Source organism: Colobus angolensis, unplaced genomic scaffold, assembly GCF_000951035.1.
Source record: "Colobus angolensis palliatus isolate OR3802 unplaced genomic scaffold, Cang.pa_1.0 Scaffold18, whole genome shotgun sequence".
NCBI lineage: Eukaryota > Metazoa > Chordata > Mammalia > Primates > Cercopithecidae > Colobus > Colobus angolensis.
The window spans coordinates 7,090,175-7,107,761 of NW_012114932.1; the positions used below are offsets into that span (position 1 = coordinate 7,090,175).

The window sequence follows — 17,587 nt, forward strand, 5'->3', positions numbered from 1 at the left end:
TTTTTTTTTTTTTAAGTAGAGACGGGGTTTCTCCATATTAGGCTGGTCTGGAACTCCTGACCTCAGGTGATCCACCCACCTTGGCCTCCCAAAGTGCAGGGATTACAGGCATGAGCCACCGCGCCCAGCCGGAACTGCTTTCACACGTCAGGTGAGGTTGTCACGGTCTCACAGAGCTTTCCTATTCAGAAGGACTTGTGGTGCTCTGGCTTCCCACTTCAAAATCCGTGGAGACTCCGTGCAGGAGGTGCTCGTTTATTGTAGGATCGGGACTTCGTAAAGCAGGGATGCAGCAGGCCATTTCGTTTTTGCCAGATAACAAATGCCCGTGGTCCAGGATTAAGCAGCTTAGACAGGAAGTTAAAAAAATTGCAAGAGGCTAAGTATGATATATCTTAAGAGAAAACTGACACATGCTTTTTCAGTTTCATCTACCATGAACACTGGAGTGTTTTCCAGATGACCAATTCTGACTTCCTAGACCCTCCCCAAGCCAGCACAGGAAAAATTTTATCTAAGTAGAGAAAGAAGTGGTTTCCGCTCATATCCTGGGGCCCACATCGAAGACTTCAGTCCTTGTGGATGAACTGTGGACAGCAGCGTTCCTCTAAGATGCCGAAGGCCGTAGTTCGTGGTTTCTTCTTTCAGGCGGTGGAAGCAGGGCAGAGCCGAAGCAGCCCGCTCCTCAAGAGGCCAGTGCGGACCCAGGCGGTGCTGGACCAGTCGGATGTGTACACCCATGTCCTGTCAGCCTTCGTAGGAAAGAAGGTGGGCTGCAGCTTTCCGCCTCTTCTGGACTGAGAATGCTCAAAACAAGGCAGTTGAAGAAAACAGGAGACTTCATGTGATTAGAATCACTGGAGTTTCCTTGGGTGAGGACCTAGAGCTGGTAGTTTGGCTTCTAATACTCAGCCTAAAGCATCATCAGTGACAAGTGGTTCTGGAGCGAGTTATGCAAAACCAGTGAAAGATGAACAGTGGGCCATTTTAAGATGGAAACAAGGCGGGTGTTGGATAAAGTGTTATATGCAGCCCCTTTTGCACCTCGTTGGTATTTATAAAACCACATTTTTTTTCTCCCTAGGAGATGCCTCATAAATTTGTGATAGCCGTGCTGATGGAATACATTCGTTCTCTTAACCAGTTTCAGATTGCAGTACAGGTACCTTCAAATCAGCTGGTCCCAAGTTACAACAACAGGAATTAAAAAAAAAAAAAAGACACAGTCCCTCTTAGAAGATGACTCATATGCTAAGACAGGTCTGCCTCCCTGACTCAGAATGCTGAGTGACTCTCCCAACATTATTAGTTGGAATGCAAGTGTAATGTCAAGATGAAACCACTTCTTGTAGTGACTTTTGCCATGTTGGTTGGAATAGCCAGTCCTCGGGGAGCCTCTAGTCTGTTGTGGCTGAATGATTTGGAAGTGTTCTTTCACTTTTTACTTTTGTCCTCAGCATTACCTACATGAACTTGTTATCAAAACCCTTGTCCAGCACAACCTCTTTTACATGCTGCATCAGTTCCTGCAGTACCACGTCCTCAGCGACTCCAAACCTTTGGTATGCATTGCCAGATTTTTACTTCCATTGTGGTTAAAAACAGAAAATTTTAACTGTTAACCTTCCAACTGAAGCAGGTCTAAAAACATCTTTCAGGCTTGTCTGCTGTTATCCCTAGAGAGTTTCTATCCTCCTGCTCATCAGCTATCTCTGGACATGCTGAAGGTAAGTCTGATGTGTGAGGTTTTAGACTATGGAAACTCACTCTGTTCCTGTTGTTTGCACTGACCTGGACTTCTCTCCCTTATTCCTAGCGACTTTCAACAGCAAATGATGAAATAGTAGAAGTTCTTCTTTCCAAACACCAAGTGTTAGCTGCCTTAAGGTTTATCCGGGGCATTGGTGGCCATGACAACATTTCTGCACGAAAATTTTTAGATGCTGCAAAGCAGACTGAAGACAACATGCTTTTCTATACAATATTCCGGTTTTTTGAACAGCGAAACCAGCGTTTGCGAGGGAGCCCCAATTTCACACCAGGTGAGAATGCAATGAAAAGACTTGGGGTAACCATAGCCTCAAAGAGTAGCAGAGGGCACTGGCAGCTGGTGGGCGAGGACTCTTGGGTTAGCGTTTTTGTAAACAACACAGTTTGGTAACAGCCCACCTAGCCCTCGGCCCATTATTTATAGCAGAGTGAATTCAGTATGCTGACAGAATCTGAGTTATACTCTGCAGCTCACCAAGGAAGGTGTGTTTTGAGTCAAGACACATTTAGGACCTATTAGGCACAGCCCATCTCTTATAGCAGATCTTGGAATATCTCTTGAAGCCAGGAATAAGATGGCAAATGGTGGCTAAGTGTTTTAAAGAGCCTGGGGCTTGTTCAGGTTTCAGTTTTATGAAGTATACATTGGTTGATCATTCTCATTTTTTCTGTTGAGACGGAGTCTCGCTCTGTTGCCTAGGCTGGAGTGCAGTGGTGCAATCTCGGTTCACTGCAACCTCTGCCAGGTTCTAGCGATTCTTCTGCCTCAGCCTCCTGAGTAGCTGGGACTACAGGTGTGCGCCACCACACCCGGCTAATTTTTGTATTTTTAGTAGAGATGGGGTTTTACTATATTGTCCAGGCTGGTCTCAAACTCCTGACCTCGTGATCCACTTGCCTCGGCCTTCCAAAGTGCTGGGATTACAGGCATGAGCCACTGCACCTGGCCCTGGTTGATCATTCTCATCTCCAAATAGTTATACAACCTAAGACATCTTCTTTAGGATAGGGAAGGATCAGGACTCGAATGAAACATGTAGGTCTAACTCTTTCTAGCTCAATGTAAGACGGCATTTAGTTACTGTAAGGACAGGATAGAATCTCTTCCATTTAGCTTTTCTACTTGTCTCTCAAAGCAGATAGGGCAACCCCAAAACTTAGGAAAACACTGTATTTTATTAAAGAAAAATAAGTTAAAACCCAGTAGACACACCTACGAGATGCTTTCTTTGTCCCTCATTTCATGCCACATCTAACTGGCGATTAAATCTCTTCCTTTCTAGGGGAACACTGTGAAGAACATGTTGCTTTTTTCAAACAGATTTTTGGAGACCAAGCTCTAATGAGGCCTACAACATTCTGAAATCACTTGCTGTTTTTTTATATAAAAATGTGTACAAAGTTAATTTATTGCATTAATAAAGCTCTTTAAACTATAAAATGTTATAAAGTATATCTGCAACCTCAAATATCACTAAAAATGTGGTATAGATCGTGTGGGATGGCTTACTCCTAAAAGGAGAGACAGTGCATTGATTGGCCTTTACAGAGTGTCAGTGAGTGGATCACATTCACAGCCATCTAGTGTCACCTCCTGCTTGCTAAAGAATGAGGTTTCTTTCCTGAAGAAGCTGGGAGAAGTTTAGTGTCCTGTGGTTGCCTCCAGATTTAGTAATACTGCTTCCCAAGTCAACTGTGCATTCCTGAGTTCACGGGCACTATGTTCAAAGCCGCTGCCAAACAGCCTGATGGTTGGCACCATCTGGTGTTCAACTTGGCCTGGCCGATGCAGCACCCGTCCAGTGGTAAACCAACCGACCCTTAGACACAGTTCCGTCAGGATGCCCTGCGAGAGGGCTAGAAATTTAGAAGCCGTTCGCGCTCTGTCCCTTTGTATCGCTCTTCAGTGGCACAACTTTTGGCTTTATTTACCGAAGGCCCTATGAGAGAAAAAAATAATTTTTCTTATTTCTGCAGGAGAAAGGGAGCTGATTGGCGGGGCATAGTGGCTCACGCCTGTAATTTTACTTTGGGAGACTGAGGCAGGAGAATTGCCTGAGACCAGCCTGGACAACAGAGTGAGACCACATCTCTCTCTTTCATTCAGAGGGGCTCTTTGCTTTCTTCCTCAGGCTGGAGTGCAGTGGTGTGAACACGACTCACTGCATCCTGAGCCCATCATTCTGGGCTCAAGCAAGCTTCCTGCCTTAGCCTAACAAGTAGGTGGGACTGCAGACGCACCCCACTTTGCCTGGCCAATTGTAGTTTTGTAGAGATGGAGGCCTCGCTATGTTGCCTAGGCTGGTCTCAAATGATTCTCCCCTCTCAGCCTTCCAAAGTGCTCATCTCTATTTTTTTTTTTGTCTTAAAGAAAAGGAGCTAGTATATTAGATTGTAATAGAACTACTTTCTATCCCCCGGAGATGATAAAAAGCCCCTCATTTTCTTAATCTTTTACGTCAGTGCTCCAATTTAGTGACAAAGCTTTAAGTCAAGCAAATCAGTACTGTTCTTTCAACCGTGGGTCATTTTTGTGCAAGGTGAAGTGGCCATAGAAGTAAAAGGATCAAGAATAGTCTCGAGATGAACAGAGGCAGCACTTTGCTGAGAACGGGAAATCCGTGAGGGACATAAAAAGCTGTTCTGCAGCGCTGCTGGTGTGAGAGCCGGCTGCCGGACGGACTCCTCCATCTCAGTGGCAGGGAGGAGCTGCCCCACCTGCTGACACTCAGATCCATTCAAGGGCTGGCTCCAGGCCTCCAGAAAAAACATCAGCAACTTACTAATGAAACAGTCTGCACCAGCATGAAGCCCCTGGATGGGTTTTTCTCTTAGAAGAATTTTTTTTTTTTACTCAGTATCATTTATCAAATGACCATTAGTATGAGTTCAAATACTTGAAAAGAATGCCTCAGGACAGAATTCCCTTGCAGTGATGTGCTTCCTCTTGTGCCACCCTTTTAAGACAAGAACTCTTACCTATGTAACTGAGTAAGACAGGGAGAAATATTAATCCGTGAGTGGCGCCCAGTAAGACCATAGCCAAATACATCCTGAAGTAGAATATCTGGAAAATTTGAGATTTGGCAAAAGCCAACACCACAATCCCTCCAAATTTTGTAAGCGTGATTCCACTGAACACCTAAAAGAAGAGATACTGTGTTAGAAACCACTTTTACCAACCTGTAATTGAAACACTTCCTTACAAGGATTTCTCCCAGGTTCAAGTGATTCTCCTGCCCCACCCTCCCGAGTAGCTGGGATTATAGGTGTGTGCCACCATGCCTGGCTAATTTTTGTATTTTTAGTAGAGATGGGGTTTCCCCATGTTGGCCAGCCTAGTCTCGAACCCCTGGCCTCAAGTGGTCTGCCCGTGCTGGCCTCCCAAAGTGCTGGGATTACAGGCATGAGCCACCGTGCCCAGCCCTTATGAGGATTTCTTAATATTCAAGGTCCAAAGCAATGGGAACTGAACCCAGGTAGCATCATCCACTACCTAACACTATTTTATTTGCTGCCTTATGATCCCAGGGGAGAGGTATGACCAAGGTAAAAGCTGTGTATTCTGCATAAACGCAGCATTATGTCTCTAAATTGAGTATCTTTATGTTCTCAAGTGAAAACTTAAATATTTAAAAATGTTATGAAACAAAGTTTTAGTTTTTACCCTTTACCAAGTATTTTCTACAGTGGTAAAGAGATAGGCTAAGCCTGGGTGTAGAGCTGAACCAAGAAGACTCTCCAGGCACCAACCGCACATCACAGGTTGGGTTCTGGCCCGGGCTCCCCTGCCTGCCTTTTAAATGGAAAAGACTGGCAGCTGTCTCACGTTTAACTTTTCTGTTATTTTCCTGCTTCAGCACACTGCCACCTAAAAAGGAACCACACTGACAGGTACAGTGCTACAGAACATCTGTTCTGTTCATGATGTGGCAGCTAATTCATGAATTGCCTGAAAGCTTGCAATCCTTAGGCGCTGCTTTCTAAGTACAGGATCCAGACTCTTCAGTCACTAAGCAAGACACTTCATGGTGCAGCTCTGCTGGCGTGGCCCTGCTCAGGGTACTCACGGAGCTGCCCATGTGGGCGAGTGCCTCTTCTGCACGCTCCACGCGGCTGCCTTTCGTGCTCACTGTGAACGCTCTGGTTATGTGGCTGCAGAACTCCACGGAGATGCCACAGCTCTGAAATAAAGCACTTCCTTTAGGATGATGGCTCTCTTCCTGTTGAAGACCCTAGGCAGCCACCCCGCTCCCAGGATGGGGGCTAATTACCAGGGCACCCTGGGTGCTAGAGGAGGCCAAGCATCCCATTGGACTTTTATATAAGGCCTCCATCACACCAATCTCTACTGTACCAGGAACTTTTTGGGGCCCTCTCTACACACAGCCAAAAGCCTGGTTTTCTGTGGCATGTTTGTTTTGATCGGGAGAAACTGCTGGAACCCCTTAAGGTCATACCGCGTGCACCGAGCTGGCACATTGTCACAACTTCTTTTCTTGGACCTCGCTGCTCCCCTATCTGAAGCAGGGTTCACATCTGAGAGTACAGATACCCTGTTCTATTTTCCATAAATACCTTCTCCAGTGCTCTCATCTTCAATGATGAAAAGCACCTGACAACCACATGGGAGGCAGAAGGCACTGGTCAGAGAGCTCCTGGGGCGGGGTGCAATTTTCTAAGCAAAAAGTGAACATGCTGCTGTCATTAGGCTACAGGCTTGTGCAATCTCTAAAGAACAACAAATTACAGGTGGAATAGCCCAGAACAAGGCCAGGAAATCACATTTCCATGGTCAGAGGCACCATCAGGTATACTAGTAACAGCCACAAGGAATGGGACAAAAGAAAAAACTGAACAGAATTCCCTGTAATGTGCTTATGCTCCCAGATGTTCAACTCAATGCTTGCTCCCTCTACGCCCTGTCCCACCACCATCCAGCACTCATCCTGCCTCTCCATGTGCGCCAAGAGCGAGCGCCAGACTTGGTATCTTCTTCCATCTTACGGTTTACATGGAATCCAAGACAGCAATGCCCCTAAGTGAAACAGGAGCTAGGGACAAATTGAGAGTGGACGAGGACTCACCATCACCAGGTTGACCAAGGACACAGCATTCAGACTGATGCCCCAGAGCCACATAACTCCAAACATGTTGACCAAGACCATGGCGATAGTGGTGCACATGATGACTGCAGACCACAGCTCACAGCCCAGGAGGACCATGGTCACCAGAAATATCGCGCCCAGGGACACACCGAGGTTGAAGATAGTGTCGTCAATGATGGTCAGGTACTGTTCGTAGAAGACATAAAACACACTGGAGGGGAGGGGGGAGGCCTTGTTAAAGCTTGCTGTCACTCCCAAACACTGCATGTTCATCCTGTCACCACTGCCAAGTGGTCAGGCTCCTTCAGGAAACATCCCTTGCAGAAAACCTTGCTGGCTGTCTACAAGACTCATCTAAAACTCACTCGACCTCTCATGGCCACTGACCACCCAGAGAAGGGCCCAGCGGTGATGCAAAATGTGTATTTTTGATAAAGTTTTTGTTTATAAGCCCAATCTATGCTATTTTATAGACATTTACAGAGAGCATTCCACAGCATTCTGGGGAACAAGAAAAAAAAAACAAAAATGAATCCTGATCTATCCTGAGACAATACCTCAGGCTCAGCGGGGTCCGTGCAAGGCCGGAGGAAAAAATGCTTTCATTTATTTTCTTGTGGAGCTAATCAGCTCTTAACTTCTTCCAAACAAATCCAGGCCTTTTTGCTTTAAGCGAGATCATGGGCAGGCAGGAAAAAGGAATCACTTGTTTCTCCTACCTTTCTACAGCTTTCAAATTCAGCATTTCATACATAATACTTTTCTTGCTGGGAAAAAAAAAAAAACCCTAACAATATAAAAAGTCTACAAACAGGCAACATCCCAAATAACCAGCAGCTGGGGATTCTGGTCCATTGCCTGGCCAAGGATGTGGGCCTGGCCCCGCTCTAAGCCACCTGCTCTCCAAGCGCCCCCTTGCCTTGAGCCATTTTCCAGTGTTGTGTCTCTTGCAGCTGTGTGGTAGCGCAGAGATCAAGTTCTGTGTCTCTAGCCCTCAGGCCTTCATAGAGGCTTTAGATTCTGAACCCCCTTGCCCAGCACTCATTTCCTTTGATATATTGCCCTGTGCTTGGAACGGGGCGGGGGCCAGAACCCAACATGAAAATCAGCATCTTGCCAAGGGAACCCTCCCCATTCCCGCCCAGTGTAGGCCCTTTGCTGGGCAAACCCCGTTGAAAAAGGGCAGGCTTTACCTGTAGGGGAATACCCGGTAGGCACTGCCATTAATGCCCATGGTTTCGGTGACATTACTGGCTATAAGTCGGGCTTTCTTCAGAGCGTCAATAAAGTCAGCAGAGGTCTGCAGCACAGTGTGGTAGGTCATGAAGTACGTGGCTCCGACCCTGGTGCCATTGCCGAGGATGTTAACTGCGGAACTATAGGCAGCATGTCCCCTGAGGAAAGAATTCTGGGTGTCAGTCCAGGTCTTGTAAAATATCAGCAAAATCTGAGCACTCGAGGCTAAGCAAAATCACCTGACCCTGGGCTCAGAGGTCAGACCCAGCTGTGCATTACAGGGAAGAAGAAGGCCCCCGAATAAGGGAACACCAAAGGTTTAGCTTGTTCTCTCTCAGACTGGCTTTTTTTTTTGGGGGGGGGGACAGAGTCTTGCTCTGTAGCCCAGGCTGGATTACAGTGGCATAATCTCGGCTCACTGCAACCTCCGCCTTCCGGTTCAAACAATTCTCCCTGCCTCAGCCTCCCAAACAGCTGGGATTACAGGCACCTGCCACCATGCCCAACTAATTTTGTATTTTTTTTTGGTAGAGACAGGGTTTTGCCATGTTGGCCAGGCTAGTCTTGAACTCCTGACCTCAGGTGATCCGCCCGTCTCAGCCTCCCAAAATGCTGGGATTACAGGCATAAGCTACTGTGCCCAGCCAGATGGGCTTTTCTTGATTGCTCTGGGTTCTTTGGTACATAGCTGCTGTTTCTCCACCTGGTTTCATGTATAATCAAACGTACAGAGTTTACTCAGTCCTGTTGCATAACAGGAGGCAGGAAAGGGCAAGGGCCCTGGGAACAACTTTGGCCCTGCCACTTACTGGTCATGTAACCCTGAGCAAAATGACCTCCTCTGAGCCCCAGTCTCCTCTTCTGTAAATGGGTATGCCACCACCTACACAAGGCTGTGTGGTGATACATGGAATAATGTCAGGGAGTGCCTGGCATGACGCTGGCACCCTGGAGGCTCCCCAAGAACGCTGGCTACTGCCTTCAGAAAAACGGAATCTACTTCAGCTTATTTTATGTAGGCCAAAGCATCAGTCAGTCAGTAAATCAATACGCAAGATTCATTTCTACTTTACTTCTAGGGGGAGTCATCCCATGTACCTAGAATAGGTCTCAAAGCACATGCATGATAGAAATGATTCGCTGATGTGACTCTGGTCAGATGTATGTTCTTATGAAAAACCTATGTTCAGGGTTTACCTAACATACATGGGGATACTCATCTTCTGCTTCCCAAAGCTTCCAAACCCCAGAGACTTCTGGGCCATATATCTGGCTTCCATGGATAACTGGCTGCCTGGCTGGATTGGGGAGTGAGATAGCACATAACCCCATACACGGATGGGCTGGCAAGGACCATGACAGGGCTAAAAGAATCGCAACCTTAATGTGAGATAACATTACCAAAGCTAAGATGACGCCGCAGCTGCCATCAGCACAACTGAACAGGCTGAGTTCCTCCAGGCCTGGATTACCAGCAGGCCGTCCTCCCCATCACCCCCACTCGGAATGTGCACAGGAATCTGCGTTCATTCTCATGCCCGTGTGGGGGCAGGACGCAGAGAGAGCATGAGATGTGAATGCCCATGCTAAGATACAATCAGTTGAACACTATGAGGCATTTTCTTTTTTTTGAGACGGAGTCTTGCTCTGTCGCCCAGGCTGGAGTGCAGTGGCCGGATCTCAGCTCACTGAAAGCTCCGCCTCCCGGGTTTACGCCATTCTCCTGCCTCAGCCTCCCGAGTAGCTGGGACTACAGGCACCCGCCACCATGCCACGCTGGTTTTTTGTATTTTTTTAATAGAGATGGGGTTTCACCGTGTTAGCCAGGATGGTCTCGATCTCCTGACCTTGTGATCCGCCCGCCTCAGTGAGCCACCGTGCCCAGCCTAAGGCATTTTCTGAAAAAGGTGTTTTCGGTTTCCCTGCTTCCACCAAAGGACCATGACAGGGTGGGGAAGAGAAGAGGACGTTCCCATGCAACTGTTTTAGCCCAGTCCTCTCCTAGTTTTCTATTGCAAATTGAAGTTGCAGTGGATGCTTATCTGCAATGGCAGTGGCACTTACCCTTTGCCACACTTGGGGTTAGGGTTATCCGAAAGGAACATGGGCAGGAATCTCATGAAGTCTCCACCCTGAGGCCTCTGTTTGCCCTCCGGAGTCAGAGGCCTGCAGCGGACGCAGGCAGGGTCGACCACTGGTGGAGACATGCAGGGAGGACTGTTAGAAGAAGAGGTCTCCAGATTTTTTGTAACACATTTAAAAATACTGACAGTGAGGGGCATTACTTTCTCAACTACCAATTATTTTCCTTACTAGTGAGGGATAATCTTTCCCCCTATCTAAAAGCTTCAGCCATGTCAATTTCATAGTTTGATGATCTGAAATACCATTTTCATCTTAGGCATACTTTGCATCGTTTTCTGCCCTGAAGTAGGTCTCCTCCTTCAAGAATGGCCTTGACTGGTCAGAGCCCAGGGCGTCCATGTTTTTATTAAGAAAATTCCAGGGCAACCTCGATGCTCCTATAAAACCATAGGTCAAAGTGATACAGAAAAGCCCTCCTCTGAGAAGCTAAGGCCAGGTACCAATCCTGAGACGCAATCGCTGGAGTCAGGACAGGATGAGAAACCTTATCTGGAAACCACACTCCCAAGATGTGGGCCTTGTTCAGCCCCGAGGGCGGCTGCCTGAGCCAGGAACACTTGTTCAGCCTGCAGCCCCGAAGGCAGCTGTCTGAGCCAGGAATGACGTGACAATTTCGGAATGAATGACTGAGGAAAGGAACGATGACACAGGGAGGGAGACCCAGCTTTGATATACAAATAGGCATAAATTGAGGCACGATGCAAATGATTTTTAAATGATAATTTGAAAATTTTTCAGCAAAAAAGGAAAGATTTGGTAAAGGAGATGAAAGTACCTGAAGCATTGCAGAACTGGTCAGTGATATTGTCCACTCGACAACAAGACGACTGTGGCTTCACCCAGTCGAAATAATCGTCGATCCAGGACGAGGGGGCGAAGCCTATTCGGGTACTAGAGAGAGAGAGACAGGGCTGCTGACCTGCCCCATAGGGAGGAAGTCTTTAGTTTCAGTACTTTTCTTCAAACCTAACTTCCTTTTCTATACTTTATACTGCTAACAGTCAAAAGAAAAACTACATGAGCACTTAATGAAAACAACCTTCCAAGTATTAGGTGGTAAATTAGTCCTTTCAAAGGTTTTGTTAAGGTAAAGCCAGATTTAACATACATTTTGCGTAAAAACAACTTTTCCAAGAAAGTCTATTTTCAGTGAGACATTTCAGGCCTGAGCTGATGGCCTGGCTGAGAGCCCCCCCACTGCTTCTGAAGTACAAGACGAGGCAGTACTGACTAGTTGTCCAGCTGCGCCGCATTAAATATCTGCTGCACCAGGGAATCGTTGTTGCAGCCCATGCCACCGCACACCATGTTCTGCCCCTTGGGAGAAGTGTAGTCGTGCCCTTCCTCCAGGACAAAGTACACAGGCGGACCCGCATGCAGGTACTGACTGATGGATTTGAAATAGTCCACTACGTAGGAGTCCTGAAAGACAAAGAATAGGAGAGAATGACAATACTCTGATAGTAACCAAGCAAGGTGAGGATCACGGAGAACGGGAGGGTGCCAGGAGACTGCTGGCTGAGATGCCTCCAGCTGGACTCATGATTCCCAACACTGCCAGTCCTGCCCCCAGGGCCACAGGGTGCCCCTCCTGCTAGCCCCACAATCAGGAGAGCACCTCCTCAAGTAACCTCATAAGACTGGTTGTTCGTGTTCTGCAGCTGTGCCCAGAGGGGCTCAGTGAGAAAGCCAAGCAGCCCACACCGGCAGTGCACTGGGCAGTTCTCCTAACCCTGGAAACCCTGTCACCATTCGCAGTTAGAAGCAGGCACTTGCTTGAAACACCCACATGCATGTTTTGAAAAATGTATTCATCATCAGCTAAAGAAGTTAAAAAAAAAAGGAAGTCATCTTACATCTGGCATCGAAAGAAACTGATCCAATCCAGTATCTACTTTGTTCAGGACTGCGATGCTGAATGACAGAACACCCACAAATATTGCTATCTGGAACAACAAATGAATCACAAGACAGAGACTGCTTAGTATAATAAGCTTACGACCAGAAATAAAATCTTAAGCACACACAAAAAGCAGGATTTTCTTAAAATGGAAAAGCTTAAATGACAGGTTAGTAGGGAGTACAGGGCAGTGGGTGAGACCACAGCATCCAGAGTCCAAGTTCCTGGGTGCAAATCCTGACTCTGCCACTTACGGGCTTAGTGACTTGGGGCAAACCACTTCACCTGTCTTGGCTTCTATTTCCTCATCATTAAAGGAAAAATAAAAGTTTCTTTGCAACTTTCTGTGAATCTGAAACTATTTCAAAATAAAAAACTTAAAGAAAACCCTTGTTTATATGGACTGATAAAAGCTCATGGGCAAAACATTTTATCTACTGTTCCATATTTGCTTTTGCTTTTTTTTTTTAAAGATATATTTAACAGCTGTAAGAATCTCCTTCCCAGGCTGTCTGACTTCTTAGAAGGCATGTGATAATCTGCTTCAGTGAGAGGAAAGAGAAAAGCCACAGAGAAGCGCATACCACAATTGGTCTCATCCAGTCCTTCAGCAGAAGTGGAGAATAGGAGTTTTTGAAGAAGCGAAACAAACAGCTCTCTGAGGCCTGGACGCTTGTTCCATCTTCAGCACCTCTGACACAGCAAAAGATGTCTAGCCGATTTTTCTGAGGGCACAGAGGGGAACAAAGGTTATACCTGCTAGCTGCTTCCTCTAGATTCTAGACTCAAATTAAATAGACTATAATCCTGGCACCAACTTACCTCTTGACGATTAATGTCTAACCCCAGGAGACTCACGAAACAGGTGATCTGCAGAAGAAAGTCAATGAAGACTGCCAATCCCGCAAAGAGAGAGAAGGTGTGCACGGCTGGCATCACAGACATTGCTCCTGTCGAGATAGAAGGGCTCTGCGTCACTTCTGTTTACAGCAGGGGGCTCTCTGCAGGCCTTATGTTCATGTGCGTGTACAGATACAAGGAGCCAGCACAGGCCAAATGCATGAGAAGGCATGCTGCGGCTGGACATTACAACAGAACTGGGACAGGAGGCAATAAGCCAGTGCTTTTCAAAACGCACTCAGCACCAGACCATTTGGGGAGCCCCATCCTAGTTAAGTTATGACAGGAATTCAACCCCAATTCTACTATACTCAGGTTCACGGCAAATTCATGCACATTAAAATTCGAGAACCATTAATACAGGCCATTTCTTATAGTACCTTCTATGCTTCACTGTACAAAAAGGACAGTATTTTCCATTTATTACATCAACACTATTAGCCTCCCAGTTAAGAGGTAATGGACAATCGAGTGAGGATCAAAGGCATGAGGGTCAGACATGGAGCGTGCAAACTGGCAGCCCATGAATCAGATGGTTCCTGTTTAGTCCGCATCGTACCAACCCATCTTAAGATTAAAAAACTTTTTTTTTATAAGTTGCCAATATTTAACGACATTTTACATAAAAATCTAGATTCACAGCTTTTCTTGGAAGAAAAACAACAACAACAACAACAACAAAACAGACCTTGTAGCACTGGGTTGGCCACACAGAACTGTCTTTTCAGACAGGACACGTGCACTTGGGCTGCCACAATCCCTACTCACTCCTACTGTCCCAAGGTCACTCCAACCTTGAGGCACAGTTTCTGCTGCTATTATCATCATACTTGCACCGGTTTTCTTATAATAGAAGTGAAAAAAATAAAGTTTTTTTTCTTTTTCCTGCACCTGTGTTTGTCAAAAGGAACTACAGGGCTGCAGGTTTCAAAAGCACATGGCTTTGTGGAAATGAAGAACAACAAGCTAGCATTGTATCTGTGTTGAGATTACCACCTACGATGACCTTACAATGGCCCTGATGAAGCTGACCTCGCAGCCACATAGGCACTGCAGTTTGTGGCCTGTGGATGGTCTTCTTTGGACTGAGTGCTTCCAGTCCAGCCTCCTCTATAGTGGACAGAGTCACTTTGCTCTTACTACACTTCAGAGACGGGGCAGGCAGCCCCACTAGTGAGTCTATTTGACGATTCTCTATGTGAAAGAAACACAGAAGTGCTGACTTTGTTCCAGCTTATTCTGGCTCCTTGTAATGTGGTGAGTCAAGAGCTCCTGGTCATTAACAAGGCTGCTTCCCCAATGAGCTGTGTGCACAGAAGAGAAAGACTGCCTTTGAAAACGATGGCAAACATCTTGGAAGCGAGTGCCTGTGGATTTGGGAGCTGCTGCTTAGAGTGTCGTGTGGAGAAGGATTCGGTGGCTACTCAAGGATGCTATTTTCAACTATCAACATTCCCAGTGGCTACCAAAAGGGGAAAGTGGCAAGATGAACTCTAGGTCTCTTTCACCCTGAACCCCAACATCAGTGCTGTCCTGACAGTTAAATGAGAAGGAAGCCACTTGCAAAATCACACCTAAGATACTGCTGCCAATTGTTCTGTGGTCCATTCAGTGATACTTTCCTAGTGCAGAACAAAGCTTTAAAAAGGAGACAATACAGGCTGAGCACAGGCGCTCATGCCTGTAATCTCAGCACATTGGGAGGCCGAGGCAGGTGGATCACCTGAGGTCAGGAGTTCGCGACCAGCCTGGCCAACAGGCGAAACCCTGTCTCTACTAAAAAATGCAACAAATTAACTGGGTGTGGTGGTGCGTGCCTTTAATCTCAGCTATTTGGGAGGCTGAGGCAGGAAAATCGCGTGAACCCGTGAGGCGGAAGCTGCGGTGAACCGAGATTGTACCACTGCACTCCAGCCTGGGTGGCAGAGTGAGACGCCATCTCGGAGAAGAGAAAAAAGGAAAAAAAAAAAAAAAAAGGAGGCAACACAAAGGGACATGTTCAGATACCCAGCTCCTTCCTTCTCCAGGCTCAGCGAACTACAGGACTGGTAGGATTGAAAGCATAATTACCTAAGAAAAATGCTACAGTCTCAGAAAAGGATGACAGGAACATACTGGGAGCCACTTCTCCTAGGACCCTGCCCAGTTGCTGATCCAGGGTTTCCCCTTGAAGACGTTCATCTCTCTTAAAAAAAAAAAAAATGCAACATTAAAATTTCTCAATAACAACACCACTTCTTGCTGCCTTGTGTTAACTCAAGGGTAAAGATAAATGATTAGCAGATGATTAGCAGTGTCTTCTAAGCATATAAACTTCGGTGGGGGACTCCAATGTTCTCATGTTAATTCACTCAGAGTATTTCTACACTACGGAGCTAGGTACCACGTGAGAAACTAAAGGGAAAGCTGAGCCACACTATCAGGAAAATACACAGGCCGCAGGGGACTGGACCGCTGACCATCACTCTCACGTGCACTGAGTCACCGCCCAGGTCAGACCTACAGGATGACTGAGACCACCTTCTACAGCAGCGGGACACGTGTTGACCTTTTGTCTTTTTAGTGGCACTTTTGCGCAAAATGAATCTAACATTCTATACTATGCTGAAAATCATTTCAATAGCAGTCGTACCCAAAATATTTTCCAAAAGTGTGTTAGCCCTTCTTGTACACGATACTATTTAAAATGAAAAGATACTATTAAAAGACACTATTTAAAGATACAATTTAAAACAAAATTCTTACTTTATTTCTACTATTTCATCAACCAAAAAGAGGGGTGAAATTCTTGGTCCTCAGATGTCCACAGAAAGTCAAGAAGACCGATGAGCCACACAAGGAAAGGAAAGGAAACGCCCTCACAGGCCACATTCATGAATGCGGAGCCCAGCAGCCATTCAGACCCTGAAACCTGGACAGACGCTGAGCCCCGTGAGAATACGGAAGTATACCTGGTAGGCCTGCACCAGAATGAAGATGTTGTCCACTCCAACAGCCAGCACCAGGAACGGGATGACTTCAACCACAATGAGGGTCAAGGGCAACCCAATGTAGCTGAAGATGCCCAAGGAGCAAGCCACCGAGCTCAGCACGATCAGGATGCCCGCGATGCCTAATGAGATCTTCGAATCCACCTGAGAGGGGCGACAAAGACACAATCACCAGTTGGTTACAGGGCTGTCTGTCCCACTTGTTACTAAAAGGTCCTCCTTTTTACTTTACAGGGCTGCATCAAACCTAGAGTTAAAACTACAATTCTGTGTTTCAGAGAGGACTTGTAAACATTTCTAGGTCTGCCCAGGCAACACATGTTATGAGTTTGCATTCTTAGGTGATGGACTGGACAAACAGGAAAAAACTGGATTATGCGAAATAAACTTTAAGATAAACCAAAAAGCTGGAACTGAAGAAAACAGATGTAGGCAACAGAAATGTTACATACAATTAAAACAGGGGGGAATTTACGGCAGTTTTAAACATAATGGATTAAGAATAAAGAGGCAAAAATATGACATTACACCGTGCACTGCTGTTAACCTCTAACATATACATGTCCCCCGCTTACCAGAAGCCTGCGACAGCTTTTGATGTGCCCCAAGGCTAGGGAAATATAAAGGAACATGATGGTATAGCTAATTACAACGGTGAAGATATCACTGTCACTTTCACGGTCTAGTTCATCTTCAATACTTCGTTCAGCACTGAAGGAAATGGTCAGATTGGGATTCTTGTAGTTTCTCACCAAATTAATAAACCTAAAAGGTAAGCAAAATGCTATATTTTTAGTTAAAACTTAGTGACAGCTAAGTAAGAAACTTCTTCCCAACTTTCATGATACAAAGGCCACGTTTTCTTTGTTTTGAGACCGAGTCTCGCTCTGTCGCCCAGGCTGAAGAGCAATGGTGCGATCTCGGCTCACTGCAAGCTCCATGTCCCGTGTTCGAGTGCTTCTCCCGCCTCAGCCTCCTGAGCAGCTGGGACTACAGGCGCGCGCCACTAGGCCCGGCTAATTTCTGTAGTTTTAGTAGAGACAGGGTTTCACCATGTTGGCCAGGCTGGTCTCAAACTCCTGACCTTAAGTGATCCACCTGCCTCAGCCTCCCCTAGTGATGGGATTACAGACGTAAGCCACTGTGCCCGGTTCAAAGGCCATGTTTTCTTAACCTTTATCCTGCATTAGGATCCTTCATTTGCTTTTGTTCTTGTTTTGAAATAGAGTCTCACTCTGTTGCCTCGGCTGGAGTACAGTGGCACAATTATAGCTCACTGCAGTCTCGAACTCCTGGGCTTAAGGGATCCTCCTGCCTCAGCCTCTTGAGTAGCTGGCACTACAGAGATGTATCCCCATGCCTGGCTAATTTGAAAAATTTTTTGTGGCCGGGCGCGGTGGCTCAAGCCTGTAATCCCAGCACTTTGGGAGGCCGAGACGGGCGGATCACTGGGTCAGGAGATCAAAACTATCCTGGCTAACATGGTGAAACCCCGTCTCTACTAAAAAATACAAAAAACTAGCCGGGCGAGGTGGCGG

At 46.4% G+C, this 17,587-nt stretch overlaps 2 protein-coding genes across 3 annotated transcripts in view; one reads left to right on the forward strand and one right to left on the reverse strand.

Moving 5' to 3' along the window:
* LOC105509781 (chromosome unknown open reading frame, human C18orf8) overlaps window positions 1–3,211 on the forward strand; it is a 28,790-nt gene extending 25,579 nt beyond the window's left edge. Inside the window, exons 14-19 of one of the 2 annotated variants that reach the window (XM_011939251.1) lie at window positions 649–768; window positions 1,085–1,162; window positions 1,458–1,562; window positions 1,659–1,727; window positions 1,817–2,042; window positions 3,054–3,211. In XM_011939251.1, the coding sequence (XP_011794641.1) occupies window positions 649–768; window positions 1,085–1,162; window positions 1,458–1,562; window positions 1,659–1,727; window positions 1,817–2,042; window positions 3,054–3,133 (678 nt within the window). In that variant the 3' untranslated portion in view covers window positions 3,134–3,211. The remainder of the gene's footprint in view (window positions 1–648; window positions 769–1,084; window positions 1,163–1,457; window positions 1,563–1,658; window positions 1,728–1,816; window positions 2,043–3,053) is intronic. The other variant, XM_011939252.1, reaches the window with a different exon arrangement.
* The window catches only part of NPC1 (Niemann-Pick disease, type C1), a 55,743-nt gene continuing 41,083 nt past the window's right edge, over window positions 2,928–17,587 (reverse strand). Inside the window, exons 12-25 of the mRNA XM_011939250.1 lie at window positions 16,625–16,814; window positions 16,011–16,193; window positions 15,130–15,244; window positions 12,982–13,109; window positions 12,744–12,884; window positions 12,116–12,205; window positions 11,491–11,681; window positions 11,035–11,150; window positions 10,179–10,308; window positions 8,072–8,272; window positions 6,858–7,089; window positions 5,841–5,954; window positions 4,750–4,912; window positions 2,928–3,710 (exon numbers count right to left, since the gene is read on the reverse strand). Of these exons, the coding sequence (XP_011794640.1) occupies window positions 3,628–3,710; window positions 4,750–4,912; window positions 5,841–5,954; window positions 6,858–7,089; window positions 8,072–8,272; window positions 10,179–10,308; window positions 11,035–11,150; window positions 11,491–11,681; window positions 12,116–12,205; window positions 12,744–12,884; window positions 12,982–13,109; window positions 15,130–15,244; window positions 16,011–16,193; window positions 16,625–16,814 (2,077 nt within the window). The 3' untranslated portion in view covers window positions 2,928–3,627. The remainder of the gene's footprint in view (window positions 3,711–4,749; window positions 4,913–5,840; window positions 5,955–6,857; window positions 7,090–8,071; window positions 8,273–10,178; window positions 10,309–11,034; window positions 11,151–11,490; window positions 11,682–12,115; window positions 12,206–12,743; window positions 12,885–12,981; window positions 13,110–15,129; window positions 15,245–16,010; window positions 16,194–16,624; window positions 16,815–17,587) is intronic.